This window comes from Plectrocnemia conspersa, unplaced genomic scaffold (assembly GCF_051122295.1).
Source record: "Plectrocnemia conspersa isolate PC_06_02 unplaced genomic scaffold, ASM5112229v1 ptg000010l, whole genome shotgun sequence".
In the NCBI taxonomy this organism is placed as follows: Eukaryota; Metazoa; Arthropoda; class Insecta; order Trichoptera; family Polycentropodidae; genus Plectrocnemia; species Plectrocnemia conspersa.
In genome coordinates, this window is record NW_028277174.1 from 27792288 (window position 1) to 27818140 (window position 25853).

Below are 25853 nucleotides of genomic sequence, written 5' to 3' on the forward strand. Positions count from 1 at the left end.
ATCCGGCTCGTAGGACCAAATGTTGCGACCTCTCCCCTTTGGAGATGGCCGTCTTTTCTTTTCGAAGGACCACCGTCTCTCGACGGAATTAAACGCCTCTAACCATAGAAATGCTTTATTATCAGAGTTTACATCCTCAGAATCCTTGCTGACGCACGACCATACGCCGTAACAGCTGAGGCGTCTTCAGGTTATTTATACACAAAAAACCACGCACGGCCATAACACACTTTTATTCGGCCATGCATAAATATATGTAAAATTGTCGGAACACAAGGTCACCCTTGAATTTTGTTAAAAAATGCATGTCATTTAATGAAATTACTTTTTTCTCCCCCTAGAAAAATACTTACTAATCTGATTTCACGAATTCATTTTGCTATATTCTGATTTTTTATAAAGATACTATATGATTTTTTTATAAATTATCTTATCAGTTAATGAGGGAGACTAACTAGATCTGTTTTGTATATACATATGTATGTTAGTTAAAAAAAATATGTATACAAACAGAAAGAGTCCGAATAAATCGCAGTCGTGTAGTAAATCATCGAGTTAGTAGTAAGAATAAGGGTGCCAAAATGAGTGATGTTGAAGCTTTAACGAATGGTGAACGGGTTTATTTTGAGTAATTAGGGCAAAGAAGAGGCGCGTACTTTTTTGGGTTGGGAAAAATGGCACATATTGGCCTACCTACTGAGCTTTACGATCCATCATCACATGTTTGATTAAGGATAATGAACTTTGTTTTGTGCTTAGTAATAAAACTGCTACACATGTTTGGAGGATATTCTTTACACGTCTTTATTTACATTTTTGAATGTCTGGTGATCTCTAATTCTGATTTTAGCAAACTGTAGAATAATATATTTTTCACCATTTATTTAAATATTATATAGGATATAGATCGTGACTATAAATTGTATCGAGAAGTTGAACGAATAATAAATAATATAATACTAACCGAATCAGAACACTTTCTAACAGATTAGCGTCCAATTTAGACAGTCATAATATCATAAAATTTCTATTGTGCTACAATTGACCAGAATTGGCGAATTAAGAAAACGAGAAAATTGGTGGATAATCGCCTACAAACATTGTTAGCATCTGTCAATGAATTAAACTAAACGAATTTCCGCCAATATTACGAAACAGCAAATCGTTTATGGACACGTCTAATTATGCTGCTATTACATTAATTCGCTCTACATCAAAATTATATCTCAGATTATTGGAGAAAATTATATTTTCCCGACGGAAAAAATACACAAATTGATATATAATTGGACTAGAATGTATCATTTATTATACACAATGTAAACGCACACGCAAAAGTATATTTTTTCCATTAAGATGTAGAACGTACTCAGCTCGCCCACTGTAGATAATCACAAAAGTATCCGGATGTTCTTAACTTATATTATATACTCGAGTACTTTTACTGATAAACTCTAGTACTTATGTATATAATACTTTATCGCCACTCAAAGATGCGCTTTTTAAGTGCCGAAAAAACCCATAAATGATCCCTTCGCTTTCTATTTAATTGGTGTTCAAACTCCAATCCATCGGAGGACACAACTATAAATTTTCTGAAACTCTACGCGTTGGGAAACGCGTAGAAAGTGACGGACTATGATCGAAGTACACTTTAACTCTTTTTTTTTGTATTTACGAGCAATAAATTGACACGGTTAACCCCCGCGATCGTAAAGTTATTCATAAATGACGAAACCGTCGACGTTGATGTATGATATATGTATGTAGTTACTAAATGAATTTCTAAAAGTTTGCCATTATATATATCATACAATTTGTAGGAAACGTGTAATTTTCACCCTCGTGATTAATATAATACGGAGTGTAAAAGTCACACGCAAACTTATGGGCCTCGACCTTATTTTATATTAGTAGGTTCTTGGTATAAAATAATTCATATCATATGGCGACATGGCATGTATCTTTCGCGAATTTAGTAGGGGCAAAATTTTCAATCAATTCTAATCTAATATTTAACCATATACTTAAACATTCCTAATAAAATATGATAAATCCGTATAATAAAATATTTTACAAGGCTGCTTATACATACATATGTAAAAATAATACTAATAATAATCGAGTTTCTGGATAATTCTCAACGAATCTATTAATTGTATGTAATGTTTAGAGTGACGAACGAAGCGGAAATAACGATAGAGCGGCGGCGGAATGCACGCTTGAGTTGTAGTGTTGACATCTGACAATGTGCGAGCCCAATACTAAATAATAATAATAATCTATAATTATAAATTTACTTAAATTTGTTTGATTTACACATATTTAAAGTGCCTGATTAATTAGATTTTTTATTACTGTTTTTATGAATATAATAACTACGTAAAAATCCAACATTTCCTATGGAGCAAAATTTTAATTAGCTTATCATAACTAACCGAGCAGTTAAATGTATTGTTCGATTAAATTAAACTAGCGTATTTATGAATTTATATAATGCGTAGGAAGTTGAAAATACCGTTAAGTGAATTATGTTTTTTTTTTCAACTGAAGTTCATACATTAGCGTAAAAAAACTGTAAATTAAATTTCATAGTTAAATTAATGGAAAAGGGTGATGATGCATACAAAATTGTTTCGAGTTTTTTTTTTTGGTGCTGTTGTACAATTCGTTATTATGTATTTTTGTTATGTAAGTTAATAACCGAATCGATAACACCACTCTTCTTTAAATGCTAAATTTAGAAGAAAAAAACGCGTATGGTGTCGTTACTTTCATTTATGTATCATTAGTTATTTACAGACACTTTCTTCTCAGCTCATCAAAACATTTTGAGATGCGCTGTCAATCTTTAAATTATTAGAATGGTTCTAATTCATCACGATCGTTTCCTGTGTTTTATATAATGCACGTTCTCATAAATCATGTTCGTTAATTAGATTTGACAGTTGGAGTTCTAATATAGTTTATTTTTTAACTTAAAAAGACAATTGGTTACTTTTAACATGTCAATCAGGTTTTTATGCTTAACCTGATTGTCAAGATCGAGTTTATGAATTTTAAGATGATTAATCATAAAAGTAGTCCGGAAATGCAACAAATATCGTAACGATTAAATGCTCTAATTTTTTATGGTATCATTGCTAAAAAATATGATAGTTGTATTTAATTTTTACAAAGAGTGAATGACCTCTTCTATGTAAAATCCTCTTATAGTAAAGGGCTGTGTAGTAAATCTGTAATATGATGCTATTCTTTACGTTTTATGTCCATGTTTTATGCACAAGAGATTATTTTATGTTGTTGTATTTGTGCAGTATAAAATAACACGATACAAATATAATATTGAATTTAGTTTTTCAATCGAGTCTTATATTTTTTCTAGATGGGGGTGGCTGAGCAGCTCCACTTGATGGAGGGCCAGATCTCGCGTCTGGAGAGCGAGCTGCAGAGGCGCGACGACATCATACACTCCTTGAGGAATTCCAAAGTAAGATCACAATCCAATATCTTCTTCATCATCATCATGTTCGTCGCGTATTTGCCAACTCTTGCGTGCACGATCGAGAGTCAACGTCCGGGCATAGTAATACGACACTGCTGGGAGTAAATATTATAGCAAGCAGTAAGAGGATTATCGGCCGTAACACCATAACAAAACGTTTTCCTTCCGCGATACTGAAACACACTACCGAAACAGGTGTTAAATCAAACGAGAGGTATCTATTTCCACTACTGTTTCCTGTCTGGGTATTTACTTACAGTGCGCACTTCACTTTGACAGTGAAAGTTTGGTCAAGTTTGCGCCAATTGGATTGAACGATCTTTTAGCTTTTGTACTTTTCAATAATAATGATATGTTTCTTAGTTGAACTATTCTGATCTTCAATGAACGTACTAAATTTAGAAAATGAGCTTGCTGAAACACGTGTGCTTCGTATTGTCTTAGTAGCATATTTAATTTAACTGATAAAAACGAAGTTGCCTAAACTAGGATTTCCTTGTTTTGCATTTTAAGAGTTTTACTAACGTCGTGTTGATATTCATTCTTTCTTGTGGGGAACTTCTGATAGAACTTGACCTCACTTTGCTTGATCTGGTCACACAAATCAATGTGAATGTGTTTCTAAGACACACATAGTAATTTTATTTTCGATCTGGAGATCAAAATTAAACATTTTTCAAATTTTGCAAAGACTCTTTTTCTACTCACATATTTTCTTTAGGATCATAGGTGCCTATAGTAACATATAGTTTTAACTGGAAGTATATTATCATAAATATAGTACATAAAAAATAAAACACTAGTAAAAAGCGTTAGACCAAAAATTGCGCCGTCCTCTCTGGTCGACGACTCGAGATCCACTGTCGCGGTACGTGGCTCAACATTTTCGATATACCTGGCACTTGGTGGAAGGAAAGGGTTTTTCGGAAAGCATTTCAGAAACGTATGATTCCGAAATATCCCGCCTTTTATTTTTCCTAGGAAGCAGTTAAAATCTGATTCCGAAAATCGTTGGTAAGCAGTTTAAATTAATCTGATAGCAACGGTCGTTATAAATCCTTTTTATACAATTGGTTTATTTGTGAAGGTGCTCAATTTTTTTCACTATAACTTACACGTGTCCAAAAGTACAGCAAAAAAGTGTGTTGTATGTTAAAAATATAAAAAGAATCGTCACTTAAAATAATTATCAGTACACATAAAATAAATAAATTGAAACAAATTTAATGGTCAGAATTTAAATCAACTTTGGTTCAGAATAAAAGTAAATTCTTGGTCAGAATTATATTATTCAGGGTCAAAATAAATAGCAATTGATAAAAATAAAAATAGCATACTGTCAGAATAAAAATATGGGACGATCAGAATTAAAATAATAAATGGTCATTATTATATTATTCAGTGTCAGAATAAATATCAAATGGTCAGAATAAAAATATAGGACATAAAAACAAACAAATGATAGGATACATCAAAGTACTAAAAATTAATATGATATTAATAATTGCATTGTTGTTCATCTTAATTACAAAATATACATTTATATTCAGGTTCAGGAAAGTCAAATATAAAGGTTTGATAATAATTTAATTTATAACAAATATATATTTTTATTACGTTGTGCATAAGTTACAGCAAATATTTGAAAGCTGCTATTTCAAAATATTTTCTTCATAAAAACTTAAAAGGATAACCTTCAATCAAATTAAACACATAAATCTTATTTCAACGTATTCTATTTTTATATGAATCATTATTAATATACCTGATAAATAATAAAGTGCACACTTAACTATATATAGAATCAGTGTCAAAGATCAAAAGTGTCGACTCTTTTGAAACATACCTCTCGTTGTTCCATTTTTTGCGGCCGTAAAAAATAAACAAATATCATATATCAAATTTCACAACATAGCCTACGTTGTTCGATTTCGAATAATTACAGCAAATGATATTTTACACGCATAGTTTGTTTAACACGATCGATACATATCCTAGATTGTGTCTTAGTTACGCCTTTAGATAAATCACACACGTGTGTCGATCGCCTTGAAACGATAGAGATTGTTGTGATATGTGATATATTGTATACTATGTGAAATAATTTATGTTCGCAATATACTTCACACTTTCTCTTTTCTTCAATCTTTACCGTAAATAATTAACGCACCGATGGTATTAAAAGCGTTTTCACACTAATTCGGGTCAGTCAGGCATTTTTATTTGAAAAAGCTTACTTGAGTTAATTAAGAGTAAGTGCCTGTTGTGTATATGATATTAAACATTGATTTTCAATCATCAGCTACATTTTTTAATACTATATTATATTATTCATTCTTTCCACTGCTTTAATAAATGATATTAGACAAATTTTATTTACAACCATAAAGAAAAAGTGTTACTGGTCATAAGATAACTCTAATGGTTTTGTTAATAAATTGAGTCATCAAAGTCTTGGTGAACTCTGTACAAACTTTTGTCGCATCTTATATATTTATAATAAACATTTCATGCACAAAAATAAAAAATTGTAAGCGATTCTCATTCAAGCTTAGCACTCAAAGCGAGAATTGAATAATGCTGTTTCACACATTTCAATATGAGCTTCTTCTTCTGAGAAGCGATTGCATTTTTGCAATAATTCATGCAACACCTTTCTGCGAACAACAACAATGTATTCTAGTAACGCCAGACGAATAATAAGCAAGTAAAGCTCGTTAGTTAACACACAGATTTATTTTTGCTTTCAGTCAAAGAAGGAAAAGACACTCGACTCTCAGCAGTTCGGCAAGGATAGTATCTCAAAGGTTTGTACACATCTATAATATATTTTTAAATTAATGCTTTCACATTCCAAGATCTTTATAATGCTTAAAGATTCAAAATAACAGCTTTCATTAATATTTCAGGATACGATATCCGATGTTGACTCTGCGGTATCATCGGGTCCAAACTCTTTGTCTCCACAGCCTTCACCTGATCTATGGGTAATCATTCATTTAAATATTCTAAAAGCAATATAAAACACCATCTGCATCATGTAATCACATCTGTATTGTCAAAATAATTTCAAAATTAAGTTTGCAGGCAAAGACAGCATTCTCGTGTTAATAACAAAGGCTTTAAAATCAGCATTTTTTAGTTATATCCATCAGTTTTTATTTTTATATTATAATAACATACCTTGTTGTCAAGAGACGAGTGACGGTGCAATATATAATCGAATAGTATCTAGGCTGTTATTCATCAACAATAGAACTCCAGTTCATTTCTTTACGACTTAAAACGTTTTGGATTCAATCATGATGAACTAATCAATTAATGAAACAATGAAAAAAAAAGAATATTATGAATTTTGTAATTTCATCTTCATGCTGGACGAGCTGTTACGGGCTCCAACACCGAAAAAGTAGTTTTTATCTACGTTGACTGACAGCTGCATTTCTCTAAATAAATTTTTACTACAATTAAGAAAATGCAGTTTTTTAAACCTGTTTGATTGTTTTGAGTTACAATGTTTTATTGAAATTTATTAAACTTTTGCTTTAATAACATTAAATCATAATATATATTATATTATTTAAAGTAATATTTATTTGTTAACAATAAATATATCTTTAGTTTCAGTCAAGGGAAGCATCGTTAAGTACAGTAGAAGAAAATATGCTGGAAGCTTCCAGAAGACAAGTTCAAGAACTTGAAATGTCTCTTAGCATTGTGAGTATATCCAAGATGACTTTATATATGTATTTAAGAGCAATGATTTAAAGTTGAATTTGATTTCAGTCAAAAGCTGGACATCAAAGTGCTCAGCTCAGAGCAACGCAGCTCGAAGAGCAGTTACAAGACCTACGCGAGCACGCGGATCTGCTCGAGTTTCGTTGTTTAGAATTAGAAGACAGCAGTGAAAAGGTAACCTTTTCAGTTAAACGAGTCATGGTGACAGATTTATAAACTATGAGAAAGTGCATGTGTATTATATATTAAGTTATGTTTTGTACTATGTTTTATGAATTACTAAAATAACTAACTGACAATAAAAATTGAGGAATATTAATCGCTAGGGAATTTGATTAACAAGATTATTTTATAGTAAATATTGATATGAATTTATTGTAAATTAACTATTATTTATGGATATTATATATAAAAATAAAAGCCGTTTTGCGGCATTGAAGTTTAATCTTTGCATGCCTTTAAGTGTTGCACATTTATGTCATATTTATATACATATTTATGAGTTGTAGAGTTTCACAATCTGCTGTTAAAACGCCTACATAGTTTTAAGTAAAAAGTTTATATTTTTGTAAAGAAGAGTATTTATTTTATAATTTATTTAATTTGTAATAATATTAATTTTGTTATTTAGCTAAATTTATTATGCTTACCTTTTATATAAATGTCATTTACGTTGTTGTTTTTATTACTACACAAAGACAAACATATTTAATAAAATTAGTTACATATAGTTGTTTTTTGAAACTCAATGACTCATATATTCCAAAAATTAAAATTGCACATTATGTACATATAAATATATATTATAAAATACATACAGTAAGTTTATTATATTTTTATACTTATGTGTACTTTTTTATTATTATATTATTACTAATTTTCGATCCCATTATGCTTTTTGTATACTTGTTTACATCTGCTGGCACAAAGTATTTTAGATGTTTGTTATTACAACCTAAAACAAGAAGCATGTCACTGGAAGGCATTGTGATTCTATGAGTCTCATATTATATGTCAATGTCTTTACAGTTATTTGTATACATAATAATCTCTCTTATATCATTCAAGTTCTGTTTGTATTTTCAGCGAAATTCACTCGAAGAAATGAATTCGCTCGACGAATGCGACTCTGGCTGTACATCCCCAGAAGTGTGCTTGAAAACTTCAGTGTCACCACCGCTGAGAAGGTCAGATTCCGGTTATAAATCTCCGACACACCGACCGTCGTCTCCAAAGCTGAAGAATCACAGAGTGCTAAGAACGCCCACCATATCCGTATCGGACAATAGCTTTACGACGTCTAGCGATAGTTCAAATAGTACAAATAGTGCAGATGCGCTAAGATCGTCCTTAGATGAATCAAATCAGAACGACGACATAAAAGATAGATTAGAGCGAATACTTTTAAGGACAACCTCAGTAGATGATCGAAGTTGTTTAGAAGAAATTTTGAGACTGCTCTGGAACATCCAGACTCTAAGCACGAGTTTCAATGAAGACGATTTTTCAACGGTAAGTTTTATTATTATTATTATTTAAATCACATTAAATATTACGATTTACTGTAAGTGAAAATCGAATGAAGCATATCTAAACCGAATTTAGACCAATAGGAGAGCGCAAAAAACAATTATCCCTTCTCAGAAGCCAAAAATACATGTCAAAAGCAATGTAATTATGTCGGCGCCTTTGCAGTGGGAACGCTTGATAATGAGATTCGTAATATTTCATTAAATGCCATGCATTTTTTTGGCCGAATTCAAGGGAGAAGGCAAATGCCCTCACCTACCCTCCCCCCCAATGACGTCATATTAAGACTTTTTATAACAATATTACGATTTACAATAAGCGAGAATCGAATGATAGACATCTAAACCGAATTTTGAGCAATAGGAGAGCGCAAAAAACAATTATCTCTTCTCAGAAGTAAAAAATTCACGTCAAAAGCAATAAAATAAATGTTTTTAATATTTTGATTCGTTAAATGACATGGGTTTTTCTAGCCAAATTCAAGGGGGGAGGCAAATGGCCTAATCTGCCCCCCCCCCCAAATGATGTCCCTGATAATATCGTTCAATTTTCGCATTGTTAATTCATGTTATATTTATTTTAGGGTAAAAGTAGAAGAATAGACACTGAATGTACAAAGAACGACATCGAGCAAGTCAAAGGCAACAAGATCATCGCCACAATATCACCGTATTCGCAAAAATCTAACGAAATAACCAAATCTCCATCCAGCAACGAAGTAGACTTACTAGAGATCAAAGCCGAGTCAAAGAAACTGTTGCTCGGACTTCAAGAGAGCGGCATCTTCGATGAATCGGACTGGGACAACAAATCGACACAAACGGAATGGTGTGACTTCGGCTGCGCCGAATCGGAGAGCGACTTAACGACGGAGGTGCAACGGCTAAACCAAATAAGAGAAGAGCTTGAGAAATCAGGTGCTATTAGAAATAAGAAATTAGGCATTAACAAATCGTCTAGTGACGATGTATATTACGAATATTATCATGAGAGCGAGGGAGAGCAGTACCTCGAGAAAAGCTATGTAGAGTTTTACGAAAATCGGATTGCTCTGTTGGAGAACAAGATTTCGATCTACGAGAGCTCGAATGATATTAGAGATAAGAAATTAGCACAAAGACTGCAGCGGGAGATTAATCTACAGTCAAAAATGAAAGCTTTGGAAACAGATTTTAAGAAGTTGAAGGAGAAATATGCGCTTTTAGAGGAAGAGCACTGCGAATTAGAAGAAGCTGAGAATGACACAAGATTACATTGTCAAGTGTAAGTTTATTAATAATATATAATATAGTACGATATATATTTATAAATATAATATTAATTTTTATTTAAATTATAGGTTACAGACTGAGTTTGAGATCCAGAGCGCTAAATTGAGAGATTTAGATGAAGAGAGGAGTTGTGCTAGAAACGAAGCTGATTGCTATCGAGCACTAGTCGATGAATATGAAAACAAATCGACGTATCTCCAAGAACAAGAAAAAGAACTCAAAGAACGGATCAAAGTCATGGAAAATGCAGTACCGGCTCTTGTATTTTGGAACATCTATAAAATCATCGATAAGTATCCAGATTTTGACTTCAAAGTGAGTTGTTAATAAAAATTAAATATTTACTATATTTAGTTATTTTTATAAATAATTTATATTGTTAATGATTTAGGCTGCGTATAAAGCGAAGTTTGATAATTTATCACTGGGTCTGGAATCTGGCGAAGAATTACAACCTGAAATTGTAGCTATGATCGATTTCTTGAGCAATCAAAATGATGAAATGGTACAGATTACTAATTTTGAAGAACACTTACAAAGGTTTGTTTTTTATGTTCAACTTTATTATACTGAATTCCTCATTGTTTAAGTATTATAGAAGCGAAATTAATTGTGTTTTTTTATTATATAGCTTTGGAGAAAACGATGGTGTTAATGGCAAATTTAAACTACATGAAGATATCCTTCGATCTAAAATGGCAGCTATTGAAAAGATTGTGCTAGAAAATAGCGTATTATGTAAGAAACAAGAAGAAGCTTCGGCCAATCGCATCAAGGTTTTAGAAGAAGAGTTGAAGTCTATCAAAGATAATTCACCAGATAGAGTAGTATATAAAGTAAATTTAATTTTATAATATTACTTATATTATTAAGAGTTGTAGATAATTTACGTTTTGTATTTTTTAGGAACATAGTTGTGATAATGAATGCAAATTGAGAATACAATCATTGATGGATAAAGAAGCTGAGTTGAAAGAAAGGATTAAAGCTTTAGAAAATAGGGAAGTTGTGCTGTTAATGACTCTGACTCAAGCAGATGAGATGTGGGCGGGAGTCGAGAACAAATATAAAGTGCAAATTAAACAGTACGAAGAGAATGAAGCTGTTTTGAAAGAACAAATGTCAGAGTGCGAGAACGAAAAGAATAAATGGAAGACTAAATGCGAACCACTGGAGCAAAAGGTTTGCGAATTGGAAGAGTCGGAGTCAAAGCTGGAGATTAGACTGAAGAAGTTGACGCATGATAACAAAGAGCTGTTGTCGAAATCGACTATATTGGAGGATCAAATCATAATTTTTAAGTCGGAATTGAAACAGTCTAAAGAGCAAGTGAAGCACATGGAAAATAAATATAAGGTAAGTGTTTGTTAATATTATTATAAATTTTATGGGAGTATTTTATGGATGTTTCATTTCAGAATGAACTTCTTCTTCATAAGAAAAAAGTTGGCGTCGCCCAAGAGGAACTGCAAGTTCAAAAGAAGCAACAGATAGACGTTGATGAAGTCCATAATTCAAAGCTTTCTTTGATTAAGAAACAATTGTCGAAAACGAATAAAGATCTGCAAGAATTGGAAGTCACTAACGGAGAGTTAAAAGAAGAAGTAAGTATTTTTTATATATGTAAAATTCTATAACCATATTTATAACACATATTGGGGTTTTCTTCATGATGTCATTTAATCGCATAATAATGATATATCCATACAGTGTACATAAACATATATACATTTTGTGTTTCTTTTGTCATTATATGTACAACAAGCATGTATATTATAACATGTTGGGATATTTACAGAAATGTTACGGATCATGAAGTATATAAATTCAATTCAGAATGAGATTAAAATTAATGATGGTATTTTTATTTATGTTAAACTAATTGATGTCAATATGTATTAAAATTGAATCGGTCTCCATTTAAAAGTGGATTTTCGTAAAAATAATAATTAGTATTTTATAATATTGGAAAAATGAGCAAATCAGTCTTTAAAAAATTCAATTGAATACTGGAAATAATTTGAGATGAAGTGACACTAAACCAAAAACTTTTGCTAGTATATTTGCCTGTGGAAGAAGTATTATATGTCCTATGCCTGTTTTATTATCATTTTATTTCTTTTGAAGTCAAAGATCAGAAATACAATATAAAATAACTATCAACATAAATTATCATATGGAATATTAAATGTATGCCTGTTTGTATGAATATACAATGCTACACTTCTTGACTATGTATGATTTTCATTTATCGAGAAATGAGAATTCTAAAGTAGAATCTGACATCCTTGTTCTTTTTTTATAAAATAATTTTTGGTCGTGGAAAAATTCCTCTCTTTTAGTATTGATGTTGATTTAATTTTCTTATTTATTTTATTTAAAATATTATTAATTTTATTAATGGTATTTTTTTCAATCTTTCAACTTTTATTACTACAGCCTCACCACTACAAATTCTTACGGGCTGCCATTGCAAATAAGTATTTGTGATTATATTCCATTATTATTTCCCGTTGTATTAATGGGATTTTCTTTTAACATGAGTAGATTTATATTTGCCTACTCTTAATTCAGTACCGCCTTTCGGTCTATGTATGTAAATATAATAAGAGTGGCTCTTTTGGTTTTTAATGTCAAGTGGTGTGATTTATTCAACCAGCTATATGCCATAATATTTGTTTGATATGCAATATTTGTTTGACAGCGATTTACAGCAGGGACGTCATTTCAGCTATTTTTAGGGAGGGGCAAAAGTTGGCCGGTCAGTTGTCGTTTTTTTAGTATCTCAATTTCATTAAAATTCATAGTATTTCATTATAAAATCGTGCCGTTGCCATCGCAGTGTTGACGCTCGGTTTTTAAGGCTTTTTGTAAAAATATTACGACATACAATAAGTAAGAATCGACTAAACCGAATTTTGACCAAATAGGAGAGCGCAAAAAAAAAACAATTATCCCTTCTCAGAAGTAAAAAATCTACGTCAAGAGCAATAAAATCGTGTCAGCGCCGTCGCAGTGGGAACGCTCGTTACCGAGCATTTCCACTGCGATTGCGCTGACACGATTTTATTGCTTTTGATGTTAATTTTTGACTTCTGAGAAGTGATAATTTTTTTTGCGCCCTCCTATTGACCAAAATTCGGTTTGAATACACTTTAACCAATATTCTCATATCAGAAATTCATAGTAATATCCGTAAGAATAGCTATCATATTTTTAAAACGTAGTGTAATATCGAAGTGCAGACCAATCATAGAGCAATATGCAAGATGGGACGTCTGTTTGTATTTCTTCTTCCGCTTATTTCCCCAGAGAGTTGATTTGGTTTAGTTTGTATTGAAATTTCATTAGATCTAGTTATGTTTGGTTAATTCATGTAAATTAGGTTTGAACAGCAAATGTACGTTTCGCAACTGTCAAATTGAGTTTCATAGACATTTTAGAATAACATATATCATTAACGCCTATCAGTTAAATTATATTTTCGCTAGTAAAAATATATATCTACTGGTGAAAATGTATTTGTACTTCACTAGTGAAAATATAACTTCACATTCACTGTAATATTTATACATTTAATAAAAATAAATGATGATAGGTACCTAAATGTGTATATTACTACATGTGGAAAAGTTGAAATCATATAATTTTAGTAGCACTTGCCAAATAAATTATATTTTCACTGGTAAAAATATATATCTACTGGTGAAAATGTATTCCCGTATGATTTCACTGAAACGACGTATTTTAAAATATATTAGAGACTGTTATTTTTAGATTTTCTTTGAAGGATAACTCGAAAATTTCTGATTTATAATTAAATACGTCAATTCAGCTTTTTCCAAGGAGGGGAACTAAAGTTTGACAACCAGTGATAGCTTTTTTTAATATGCTGATTTTATTTAAATTCATAGTAATTCATTAAATGACATACATCTTTCTGGCCAAATTCAAGGGGGGGGGGAATGCCCCCACCTGCCCCCCCAAAATGATGTTCCTGATTTACAGCTAAAATTCAAGTGATACTATCATGCAGATGTGTCAAATTATGAAGAGTTCAAGTTGATTGAAAAAGCTGTAACAGACAGTCCTTAGTAATGCCTTTCAAAATGTATGAGTATCTCTGATCTATTATCTTTGCCAAACTCTTTCTTAAGTACTGATATGAGCAAGTTTTAAGCCTTTTATACTCAGAGGAATGGGGAAAATATGCTTATTTAGACCAATTACCTGACCTATAACATACACTCCCTACAATAAAGAAAGGGTATGCTTCCGTGTGCCACTTTAAAATGCGAGACCATTGTGGTCGCTTTCTGATGACGATAATGTATATTGTTTTCTAGACGCCTAGTTTTGCTAATGGTTTTCGAAAGTCTTCGTGAGTATGTCTCTTCAAATTGTCAGATGTTCTGAATATAACATTTTTTTTGTTTTTTTTGTTAGTATAGAACTTTTGTTTGATTGTCGCTTTCCACTGAATAATATTCATCCCGGACAATGCTAGTAATATATGTTTATTAAATAATTTCTTTCCAGTATTCGGTTTAGTTTTCTCACTTTAATATGTTGGGACTGATTCTAATACGATTGAGGCAATCTAAGAAATTGAATAACCTCTTAGATTGCTTTAACTATAACACGTTTATATAAAAAAATAATACATTTATTATAAAAAAAATGTGGTTCTCAAATAAAGGGCTCGGTGTGTTTTTCCTGCTTGCCTAATGTCAATAACAATCATTGCATTTTCCCACGTTTTAACAGGTTGAGACTCTCGAGAAGGAAGTTCAAAAGATATCATTAGCATTATCAAAGCAACAGTGCAAAAATGAAGAACAGATGAAGTTGCTCTTAGAAGAACTCACAAACAAATCTAAAGAAGCCGAGTCGTTAAAGAAAGAACTGAAAGAATGCCAAAGGCTTCCTTCGGCTCAGGAAGAACTGGAACTCGTGACATCGCAGAAGAATTCAATGTTAGATACCGAAAGCTTATTTAACAGCGATTACTCGTCAAACTGTTCGACGCTCGAGAGAGAGATTAACAGAGAGAAGCCGGCTCTGCCGAAACGCAAGCCTAAATTGAGTCCTGAATATATGAAATTGAAACTGGACGAGCACAAAGCTAAAATGATGAGAAATAATAGATTATCCAAGAATGATGTAAATAATTTTAACGAATGTATCAAAGATAATGTAAATAACGCCAGAGAAGAAAATAACTGCACTCAGGGTAATTGTAATGAGGTAAGTTGAATAATGATGTGAACATATCATGGTTGACTGTTCATCGTTTAATATACTAATTAATCATCGGCATGCTTTTTTGTCATTCTGCTAACAATTTCAAACAATACGTTTTTCAGGTTATTAATATACTGACATTGGAAGATGCTCGCGCTATTAATATGTTTATAATTAAAGCTTTAAGAGAATTAACGGTTAGTTCATCATTAATTATAAATTATAAATAATTCTCAATCATTTTTATTTGCATGTATATTTTCATCAAAATTTTTTTCTTCTTAATTTGATTGATAATTAAAATTTAATTTAAGATTTATAATATGTGTACAAATGAGAACTAGTTTAATTACGCCCTTCTATCTATAGTCTATTTATTTTCAAGAGTCAGTGCGCAAGAACATTGTTTAACGCGTAATCAAAATGTGCTCTTAAATTTCTGCCTTGTACTTGGTCGTTCTCAATGAAACGATTGATCTTACGGCGAACGACCAATCACAGGGCAGAAATTTAAAAGCATGTTATGATTACGCATTAAACAATGTTCTTGCGCACTGACTCTTGAAAATAAATAGACTATAATTATTTATTTTTGACAGATGTATTGATAACTCAACAGGAAAATTTTAATGGAGAATATATTTTTTATAATACGTAATAAAGAAATATTACATATAATCTAAGTAAAGTTTAAAACCATTAATAAAAAAATATTTTTTCACTCACGGCTAACTTCAAGTGTTACACGCGTATAACCATGTTCATTTTATATACTGATATATTAAAATATTGTTTTGACACAATGTTCGCTATGAACTATTTTATCATTCTTAAAACTCTTAACGAATGCATTGTTAAATATACGGCTTTTCACTACTGATTTGCCATTACCCCATTATTTCATATGACACAGCGAATATTTCAAAATTATTTATTTTTAAAGAATATTTTTTGATATAAAAAAGACAAACTCATTTGTACACATAATATTTATCTGAAATTTCATACGGATATATATTAATAATGAGTTTATTTGTAGGATTGTTCAAATTGTGGAAAGAAAGCTGCTGGATTACTTCAACAATCGTTGAGTATCATCGAGAGATCAACAGGAAAACTAGAGGTATTAATAATGGCTACAAAAAACTTACTAACTTCTTATTTTTCTAACTAACAAAACCTTTCCTTTCCTATAATATAGATTGCTAAAAAGGACGACGATGTGTTGTATCATGAAAGATGTACAATTATAACGTCTCCGAATAGATTAAAACTAACAAATTCATCACATAAACCTGTTAAAGTATCCCAACACAAAATTTCAGTCGGTCAGTCTAATCCGACACCTTCCGTAGAAGTAAAATCTGTAAAATTTTACAAAAGTTATAGTACAGTAACTCGACATGTATCACATAGCAAAAAGTCTGATTAATTAGTCATTTAATAGAGGTGAGGGGAAATTATATAGTATATTTTTTGAGAAGAGATTTTTAACTTAACTGTAGAGTATGACTGGCAGTTAAGATAATAAAAATTTTAAAACAAAATAAATGGCCAGTATTGCTAAGGCTAAAAACAGTCTATAATTAACAGCGCATAGGTTGGACACATGTAGCATACGTGGCGACAAGATTGCTTTAGCCATATTTAAGTAGAAATAATCTGTTTTCTTTGCTGGTTCTTTGGACTATTATCTATTTGATTTATCAATGATATCTGTGTATTTATTATTTGATTGTGTTCTAAAATTTCATAGTATATGTAAATATCTCACATAGTTTTTGGGCGTAATCAAAAAAGGCTTCTTGTGCTACAATGAAAGCTGAACTGATGGATCGCATGATTTTAATGTCATGCCAGTTAATCGAGAGATCTCTTCTCAGTGAATACACAATAGTTAAGCTTTTATAATATTTGTTTATCAATGCTTTTATGGTTACAGGAATCTAAGAAAGAATCGTCCGTAGAAAAAGAGGACAAGAGTTTGCCATGGAAGCCGAGACCGTTCCAAAGCATCACACCGAACGTGCCTTTAGTATTAGCTAACAATCACAAAAATAACGCAAACGAAACGAACGTACAAGCACATAACGAGATAACGATCAATAAAACTTCTAACGATTCAATAGCACTTAGTGTTAAGGAAACGAGCCCCGTAACCTACCAGAAGCACCCGAACAAAAACATGGGCGTGTTCGTGTTCGACCGAGTGTCGAAACTGCTCAACCCGCCTAATCCGGAATATCAGCCGATAGTCAAGGAGGAGACCAATAAAATGATCGGGAAGAGCGTGTATATTTATAATTTATAAAGGTAGTGTCGGCGGCTCGGTTTTACTCCCCTTCACTGTTTAATTTTGTTGTTGTAAATGTTTGTATATGTCTCAGTGCCAATAATAATCTATTTTATTTGTTATCGTATTTTAAATTGTAAATCGAAATATTGTTTTTATGATTCATTATTTTTTATTGTACGCATTTTCACCCAAGTGTCTTAGTAATTATTCAAGATTGCATTGTTATTGTATATATACATTTTAAAGCATTAAATATTTTACACAATTATGACTAAACACATGTAATTACTATGTTAATAAATAATCTTATTTAAAGTTTAAATTTGTGTATTATTTTGTCAGTACATTGTTATATTAGTGGTTGTCAAAGTTGTTAGTCACTGGATGCCAGCGACTAGCACCGTGTAAGCGCTTAACGCCAGTCACTGGAGAAGCCAGTGCGCCACTGGCATGCCAGTAGAACAAATATTTTTGTTTTGCTGGCATGCCAGCTCTCCCTTCCACCACACTACCGTACTGGTGCAAGGTGAGTAGCGCTTTTTCGCAACAATAATTCTTTCAGTTGCTGTCATTGTGTAAACGGTAAGGCGCCAGTGGACTGGAAAGCCAGTCGTCACGTGCCAGTGACCCACCAGCCAATTTCCAGCTGGCATGCTAGCAACTGGCAGCGTGTAAATCAGCCCTTACATATATATACCAAAGCGAACTCTTATAGTTTTGTATGAATTTTTCTTTGAGCATTTGGTGGAGAAGCTGTCAGAGAAATTATGTCTTCGAGATGATCTCTGAGGTCTCTTGTTGCTTGTCTCGACTCGCAGATAGTCTTTGGAGCGTCTCGTCGCCGTTGATCATCAATCGGCTGCTTCGTCTCCCTGCCATGCCTGCTTGGTCTCTCTCGGATGTCAGACCTTTCGTACCGTCAGTTGGGGAGGTCTCCGTGAATCGCAACCCTACAGAGATCAGTCCACCAATTGTTGCACTTGTATATTCGACCAACGAAATACGTCCACTCCACGAAAGAATGAAATTTTCTAGATAAACACAATTCAAAGATCAAATAATGCAACGGTTGTATCTCGACGGTTTATTTTCTTTCACCCGATGGCGTATTGTTTGTGTAAACTATGATGCACAAAATGGTATGGATTCTCTGTATTCACGAGGGTAGTAATGACGTGCTTTGACATATTGTTTATGAATTCTTTTATCTTGGGCTGTAGAGTCGTTGGAAATTTTTCCCGACTCCAGCTCCGACTTTTTTGCAAGGTCGACTCCGACTCCGAATTTAAAAATTTCGATAAGATTATCTTAAAATATTGAATTTATTTTTAATTATTTTATTTATTTATTTTCATGTAAATAACAACAAAGAAGAAAGAACAAAAATAATTATAAAAAATATTATTATAAATATTTTTGACTACCTACATGGTTAATTTAATCAATAATATACTCGAAAATCTCTGATTCAAAGGAAATTAGATCTTAAAAAAAGAATTGCTTGTAATACTTTTGTTTATTTCATATTACCGACTTAAAACGCATGGCCCCGAAAGGAGAACGTACCCCAGGGATGCCTATTTACAGAAAGAACTAAGTATAAAAGATATATAAATACTAGAGTTAAACCTCTATATTCTCAACGAATCATGGGGTGTTCACTGTTCTGAGCACCGCTCGCTCGCACCTAACCTGTCTAAAATACATGTTAATAAAATTTGTACGTCGTTATATTTATAGTTTTAAACTTTTTTGGCGTTCTAAATGAAGATGAACATCACTGTAGTTAATGATTGATATATTTTTATTTAATCAAATGACATTTGGTCTAGTTACGAAAAACACCACCGGAGCGTTACTATCTACTTTTCTCAATGCACGAAATAAGCAAAACAATTCCTGCCCAGTTCGCGCATTCGGCAGTTAATTTTCCTAATTCACGAATGAAGCAACGGGGTTGTACTTTTCATGAATTGTGCAATTTTTTGCCTATTTCACGTAATAAGCAAGCTAATGTAACATATATTATCGATATAATCATCATCACTTCTTTTTATATTTTAAACAATTTTGTAAAAATTTTAATTATTTGTATAATATATGTTTTTGGCGACGAATGGGGACGGGTGGCAGTTAAATACAGATTGAGTCACTGCAGTAGTATTTTTATTGAAATATATAACGTCACATGTTAAAATATATGATGTTTGGTGAATGGTGCACGAGGCACACACTGGCCGTGCGAGCCCACCAAGAGAATCTGCCTACACCACGTCAGTGTTACCAGAGTGCCACTAAGTTTTGGCCATAATAAAACCTATATATAAATTCAAAAATGGGCTCCACGTGTTTATATGGTATAAGTTATAAATTATCATAATCTAATTTGTGGAGGGTCTTCATACACACAAGCAGTAAATGACAATGATAACCAAACAATAATTATAAGAATATAACTTGACAATAAATTGTATAATATAAACAAAGGGTAACCGGCAAAAACGATAACACAATAGACTGTACCACCATGATAAACCTTTGTAATGTACCGAGGAAAAAAACAATCTATGGCGATCCCGAGACGACCGTCCGGGACGCATCATACGCAAAAGTGAAGTCCCGCTGAGCCTTGCACCCGAACTAAGCGGCGTCGTACAATGACGCCGCATTCCCGCAGCCGCAAGCAACGCGCGGAGTGGGGATACCTTAACGCACCCGACCGGGAATATAAGGCGGGGCCAAAAGTTCACATTACATATTACGATTCACAATCCATACAGAAACCTTCGCTTGCTCCCGGAACAGACCAAGGATGACGCCAGCCACCAAAACGCTGCCACAGATGTCGACCTTGGAGGATTTCCAACAAATTATAGAACGCCTCCAGTCAACAATTCTGTCGCAGCAGAAGAAAATAGACCAACTGACCGCCACCATCACTACGCTTCAGCAACTGCCCAAACACGGCAGCCATAGAAAACGTAAAAAACTAATTACTTCGAACCGTTTTTCAGATCTCGAGGAAGAGGGATCCACCTCGTCCGGAATGGAGGAGGAATCCCAGCCGAAGACCGCCGCCCCTGCTATCGAAAAAACCTGCCAACCGGCCCAACGAAAGACCTCTGCCGCCCCGCCGACCCCACAAAACACACAAACCGCCCGTCCAAGCCAATCGACTCCAACGCAGCCGCAGTCAGCCACAGCAGCAACCCAGGAAAAAAAAGCGCTAAGTATCACGCCAACACGATACACACAAACAGTCACCAAGACAACACAGACGATCCCGCCAATAATTATCGCCGAGCCAACCCCATACAAAAGGGTTGTAGACATAATTAAAAAAGTCATCTCGCTACCGTTCGAGTCAAAAATCTCCAACAAGGGAACAAACTTTCTGCTTAAATCATCAGACGATTTTCGCAAAGCCACCACAGCCCTCAAAAATAACGAAATTGCGTACTACACGTACACGCTTCCGGAGGACAAACCTCTAAAAGTTGTCCTCCGCGGTATCCCCGCCTCAGTCACCGCCGAGGAAGTCAAGGAGGCCCTAACAGAACAGGGCTTCGCAGTCTCCGAGGTCATTCGGATGACATCCAGAGCAACGAAAAAACCACTTCCGTTGGTCTTAGTTAAAATATCTAAGAGTGATCAACAAAAGGCACTTTTCCAGATCACTTCGCTCCTCCACCTAAAAATTACGGTGGAAAGCTTAAACAGCTCAGCCAAAGCTACCCAATGCCACCGCTGCCAAAGTTTCGGCCACTCCGCACTAAACTGCGCGATGACATACGCCTGCGTCAAGTGCGCCGGACCACATCCGACATTCAATTGCGTCAAAGACGCCAAATCGGCCCCACAATGCATAAATTGCGGTGGCGCACACCCAGCCAGTTACAGAGGCTGCCCCAAATGGCCAGTAAACAAAGCCCACTACGAACAAAAAACCCAGTTCACCAAACCAAATTCACCACCAGCCCGTCAGGTCTCACCACAAATACAATTCAGCCAAATTGCTAAGCCCCCGCCAGCACAAACCCAATTCAATCCGGAGCTAATTGCTCAAATAACGGCAGCGGTTCTTCAAACCCTCTCCGCTAACCCCAACCTTCTAAATGGGCGTAACTAAGGCGGGAAATTCACTGACACTGACATACTGGAACGCAAACGGACTAAACCACAAAATACTTGAACTCAGACATTTTGCACAAACATACAATACGGACTTAATCCTCGTGAACGAAACTCATTTACGAAACTCCAACTCCCCGAAAATCCCCAACTACATCCTCTACAAGGATGACAGGCTCCATGGCAGGGGAGGCGGCACCGCTATCTTCATTAAAAAATCAATCGCCCATATTAGAATCCCCACCCCCGATCTCCACCATACAGAAGCAACAATAATACAAATTCCCACTGCACATTCTGGCAACTTCAAAATAGTTTCTCTTTATAGCCCACCAAACTCGTCAATAGATCCAAACGATCTAAACAAATTATTTTGCGACAATGACCCAACGATCGTTGCCGGCGATTACAACGCAAAACACCCTCACTGGAACTGCCCAAAAACTTCCCAAAAAGGCGCTGCCCTTTTCAACTATGCCATCAACGCCAACGTCAACATAATAGGCCCGCCTGAACCCACCTGCTACAGTAAAGTAGCCCGCCGTCCTTCTACTATAGACCTCTTAGTCCACAGTAACTTCCCGTGGTCAATAGACCTCCATTCAATAAACGAATTGTCTTCCGACCACAACCCTGTCTTGGTCGAACTCTCAAACCCATTCGAAAACTACACATCTTCACAAGCTAGCTCCCCCTCAGAATCCAAGTACATCAACTGGCTCAAATTTAAATATTATCTGGAAAATAACACAGTCATTCCACACTTCTTGAGAAATAACACCCAAATAGACTCAGCCATAGAATCTCTAACCGAGAGCTACACAGCAGCCCTAGATTTCGCCTCGACTCCAATAACAAACCCGGTAACACGCCCTCAGCTGGATCCGGAAACGCTCTCAGCCATCAGAACCAAAAACCATCACCGCAGACGCTGGCAACGCTACGGCGACCCAGCCGACAAAATCAATATGTCAAAATACCAGGCCATCGCCAGGCGGGCGCTTCGAGAGTTCCACGACAAAACGTGGGAATCGAAACTAAATTCACTATCAACCCAAAATAATTCATTTTGGAAACTCGCAAAAACTCTCAAAAAACCGTTCCACTATACTCCGCCACTACATTCGTCCAACAACGGACTAGTCTTCACATCAGCGGAGAAAACGGAATGCTTCGCTGACTCCCTTGAAGAACAATTCACCCCAAACACTCCAGATGGTGAAACCCATTCGTTCATAGAAACGGCCAATTCCACCGTTAGAGCAATTATATCTTCCACCCCAATAGACAAAATAAAACTAACTTCCCCGGACGAAATCAGAAATTTCATTCACTCTCTCCACCCGCGAAAAGCCCCCGGTCTCGATAACGTCCCAAATAAGGCACTAACTTACTCACCGAAAAAAACTATAGTAACCATTAATAACATTTTCAATGCTGCTCTGCGAAATAGATACTATCCCCCTGCCTGGAAGTCTGCAATAGTTGTAGTAATCCCAAAACCAAACAAAGACCCCATATTTCCTCAAAACTATAGACCAATTAGCCTCCTCACAGCAGTCAATAAACTGTTTGAAAAAGTCATCCACAAAAGACTCACAAATCTGACTAACGAGCTGAACATCCTCCCGGATGAACAGCACGGATTTAGAAACAAACACAACACGTTACATCAACTACTACGCGTCACCGACACAATCTCCAACAAATTCGCTCATAAAGAATCAACAGTAGCCGTCTTCTTCGACATTGCCCAAGCTTTTGACAGAGTCTGGCACGAAGGCTTATTATTTAAATTACATACATTAAACTTCCCAACGTGCATAATCCAACTAATCGCTTCTTTTCTAAAATCCCGCACATTTCACGTACGCTTTGAGGGCTGTCTCTCATCACCCAGAAATATCAAAGCTGGAGTACCCCAGGGCTCCATAATTTCACCACTACTGTTCAACATTTTTACATCAGACATACCTAAACCAGCTAACCATCATTCCATACTAGCACTCTATGCGGACGACACTGCGCTCCTAAGCTCGTCCAAATCCATACCGTTAGCTCTTTCGCGCATCCAAATAGAAATTGACATACTAGAAAAATGGTACGCCAAGTGGCGTATTAAAATCAACCCAGTAAAAAGCCAAGGGTTAATTTTCACTAAGAAAAATCCGCCCCCCACACCCCAGCTAAAATTCAAAAACACCCCAATCCCTTGGACTACACATGTAAAATACTTGGGCCTAACTCTAGACAAAAAACTAACCTGGAAAACACACATTAAGAACGTAGTACTTAAAGCACGAGCCGCCCACTCAGCACTTTACCCCCTCATTGGTAGAAGAAGCACCCTAAGTCTTAAAAATAAACTTCTTCTCTATAAAGCGATCATCAGACCCACTATAACATACGCCTCCCCCATATGGGGAACGGCCTCTCTCGCCAACTTAAAAACAATACAAGTATGTCAAAACAAAATTCTTCGCAATTGCGTCAACGCACCGTGGTTCATGCGCAACAACCAAATACATGACGACACAGACACCCCCTACATATTCGATCACATACATAAACTTGCTCAACAGTTTTACGACAACATCCCAAAAATTGACAACGACTCAATCAGATACTTAACAGATTACGACCCAAATACCATCCCTCACAAGCACAAACGCCCTATGTTCATCCTTAATCGACAAATACCAGCCATGCTGCCCCAACTTACCTCCAAACCAAACCCCATACAACAATAGCCTCATAAAATCTCAAGCCATTAATTTTCAGACAAGACAAAGGTGTAAAAAGATCATGAGATCTTGGGACACCAGAAACGACATGACCAATGACCAATCACATTACATTCGACTCCGGACTTCCGACTCTGCAACACTCACTGGACTACAACTCGCCGCTCCGATCTCATCTTCGCTCTTGAACGCTGATTCTACACCTCGCCTCCTGTCTGAGCAACCATCTCCAGGACACGCGCTCGAGGATTAACATCGACGACTGTCGAAGGATCACCGTCAAAACGCGTCAAGAACTTTCTGGAAGATTTCATCAGGGCCACTTTGTACAGTTCGCTGTACAAACGTCCTACCACAAATCGTCAACCGGACCCGCCGATAACTACAAAATAGAAGCTTAAATACGACCGCTTCAAATCTTTTTAGTAAGCGGAGTCGGAGTCATAAAAAATCAACCGACTCCGACTCCTTTTTAAGGTTAGGTGCGAGCGAGCGGTGCTCAGAACAGTGAACACCCCATGATTCGTTGAGAATATAGAGGTGTAACTCTAGTATTTATATATATTTTATACTTAGTTCTTTCTGTAAATAGGCATTCCTGGGGTACGTTCTCCTTTCGGGGCTCGACTGGAAAAATCATAATTTAAAAAAAAACTAAAAACCGACCTAGAATACAAAATCCAGACTAAACCAGTTGTTTGCGATGTATTTCAGGTATAAGTTCCTTTTGCCCTTTTTTATACGTACAAAAATTAAAGGAGCGGAACGCTGCCTTAAAGTTTTCCTAATCTTACGAACGAATAATTAAAATAAAATCTACGTAGATCGTGCATATTGATAACTTGATTGTAAGCTGTAATAATAGTTTATTTTTAATAAAATAGATGTAACTGATTTACACTTTAAGTGTCTAGTACCTCATAGTCTACTTAACGTGGACTTAAAAATCAGACTAAATTTTTATTGAAATATAAAAATAAAATAAAACCTCGTCCACTGATATCTGCAATTATTGTTTGTATGACTCGTTGTTTAGATACCAACATATCTTAAGACACGTACAGTTCAATAAATTATTGACCTGCAAACAAGTGATTACTACTTGCGATACCTGCTCGTCACTAGTATTTTTTTGTAATACGTATACTACTCGAGTTTAGTACACAATATTGCTTTAAGTAATTGTAATCTTTATTTATTTTCGGTCATGTTTTAATCACAATGGTAAATAATTAAAAAATACAAAAAGAGAATAGAGATCAAAATAAATTTTATTTTATAAGGTTGCAGTTTAAAATCATAAAATAAAAAATATATGATCAATTACTTGAAATTCTACGATAATATTTAAACTTACTTTTGGATTATTAATAAATAAATAAATAAATAAATTA

General features: G+C 34.5%; 1 protein-coding gene across 13 annotated transcripts in view; it reads left to right on the forward strand.

Moving 5' to 3' along the window:
* LOC148231248 (uncharacterized) overlaps positions 1 to 17906 on the forward strand; it is a 121883-nt gene extending 103977 nt beyond the window's left edge. For 4 of the 13 annotated variants that reach the window (XM_088194547.1, XM_088194545.1, XM_088194546.1 and 1 more), the window contains 15 exons: positions 3386 to 3490; positions 6256 to 6312; positions 6415 to 6492; positions 7127 to 7222; positions 7292 to 7417; positions 8330 to 8755; positions 9357 to 10036; positions 10113 to 10359; positions 10436 to 10584; positions 10676 to 10880; positions 10951 to 11400; positions 11463 to 11648; positions 14812 to 15291; positions 16328 to 16411; positions 17231 to 17906. In XM_088194547.1, the coding sequence (XP_088050673.1) occupies positions 3386 to 3490; positions 6256 to 6312; positions 6415 to 6492; positions 7127 to 7222; positions 7292 to 7417; positions 8330 to 8755; positions 9357 to 10036; positions 10113 to 10359; positions 10436 to 10584; positions 10676 to 10880; positions 10951 to 11400; positions 11463 to 11648; positions 14812 to 15291; positions 16328 to 16411; positions 17231 to 17599 (3738 nt within the window). In that variant the 3' untranslated portion in view covers positions 17600 to 17906. Of the gene's footprint in view, positions 1 to 3385; positions 3491 to 6255; positions 6313 to 6414; positions 6493 to 7126; positions 7223 to 7291; positions 7418 to 8329; positions 8756 to 9356; positions 10037 to 10112; positions 10360 to 10435; positions 10585 to 10675; positions 10881 to 10950; positions 11401 to 11462; positions 11649 to 14811; positions 15292 to 16327; positions 16738 to 17230 lie in introns of all 13 variants that reach the window. The other 9 variants (XM_088194550.1, XM_088194548.1, XM_088194549.1 and 6 more) reach the window with 4 other exon arrangements.
* The last annotated feature ends 7947 nt before the right edge of the window (positions 17907 to 25853 follow it).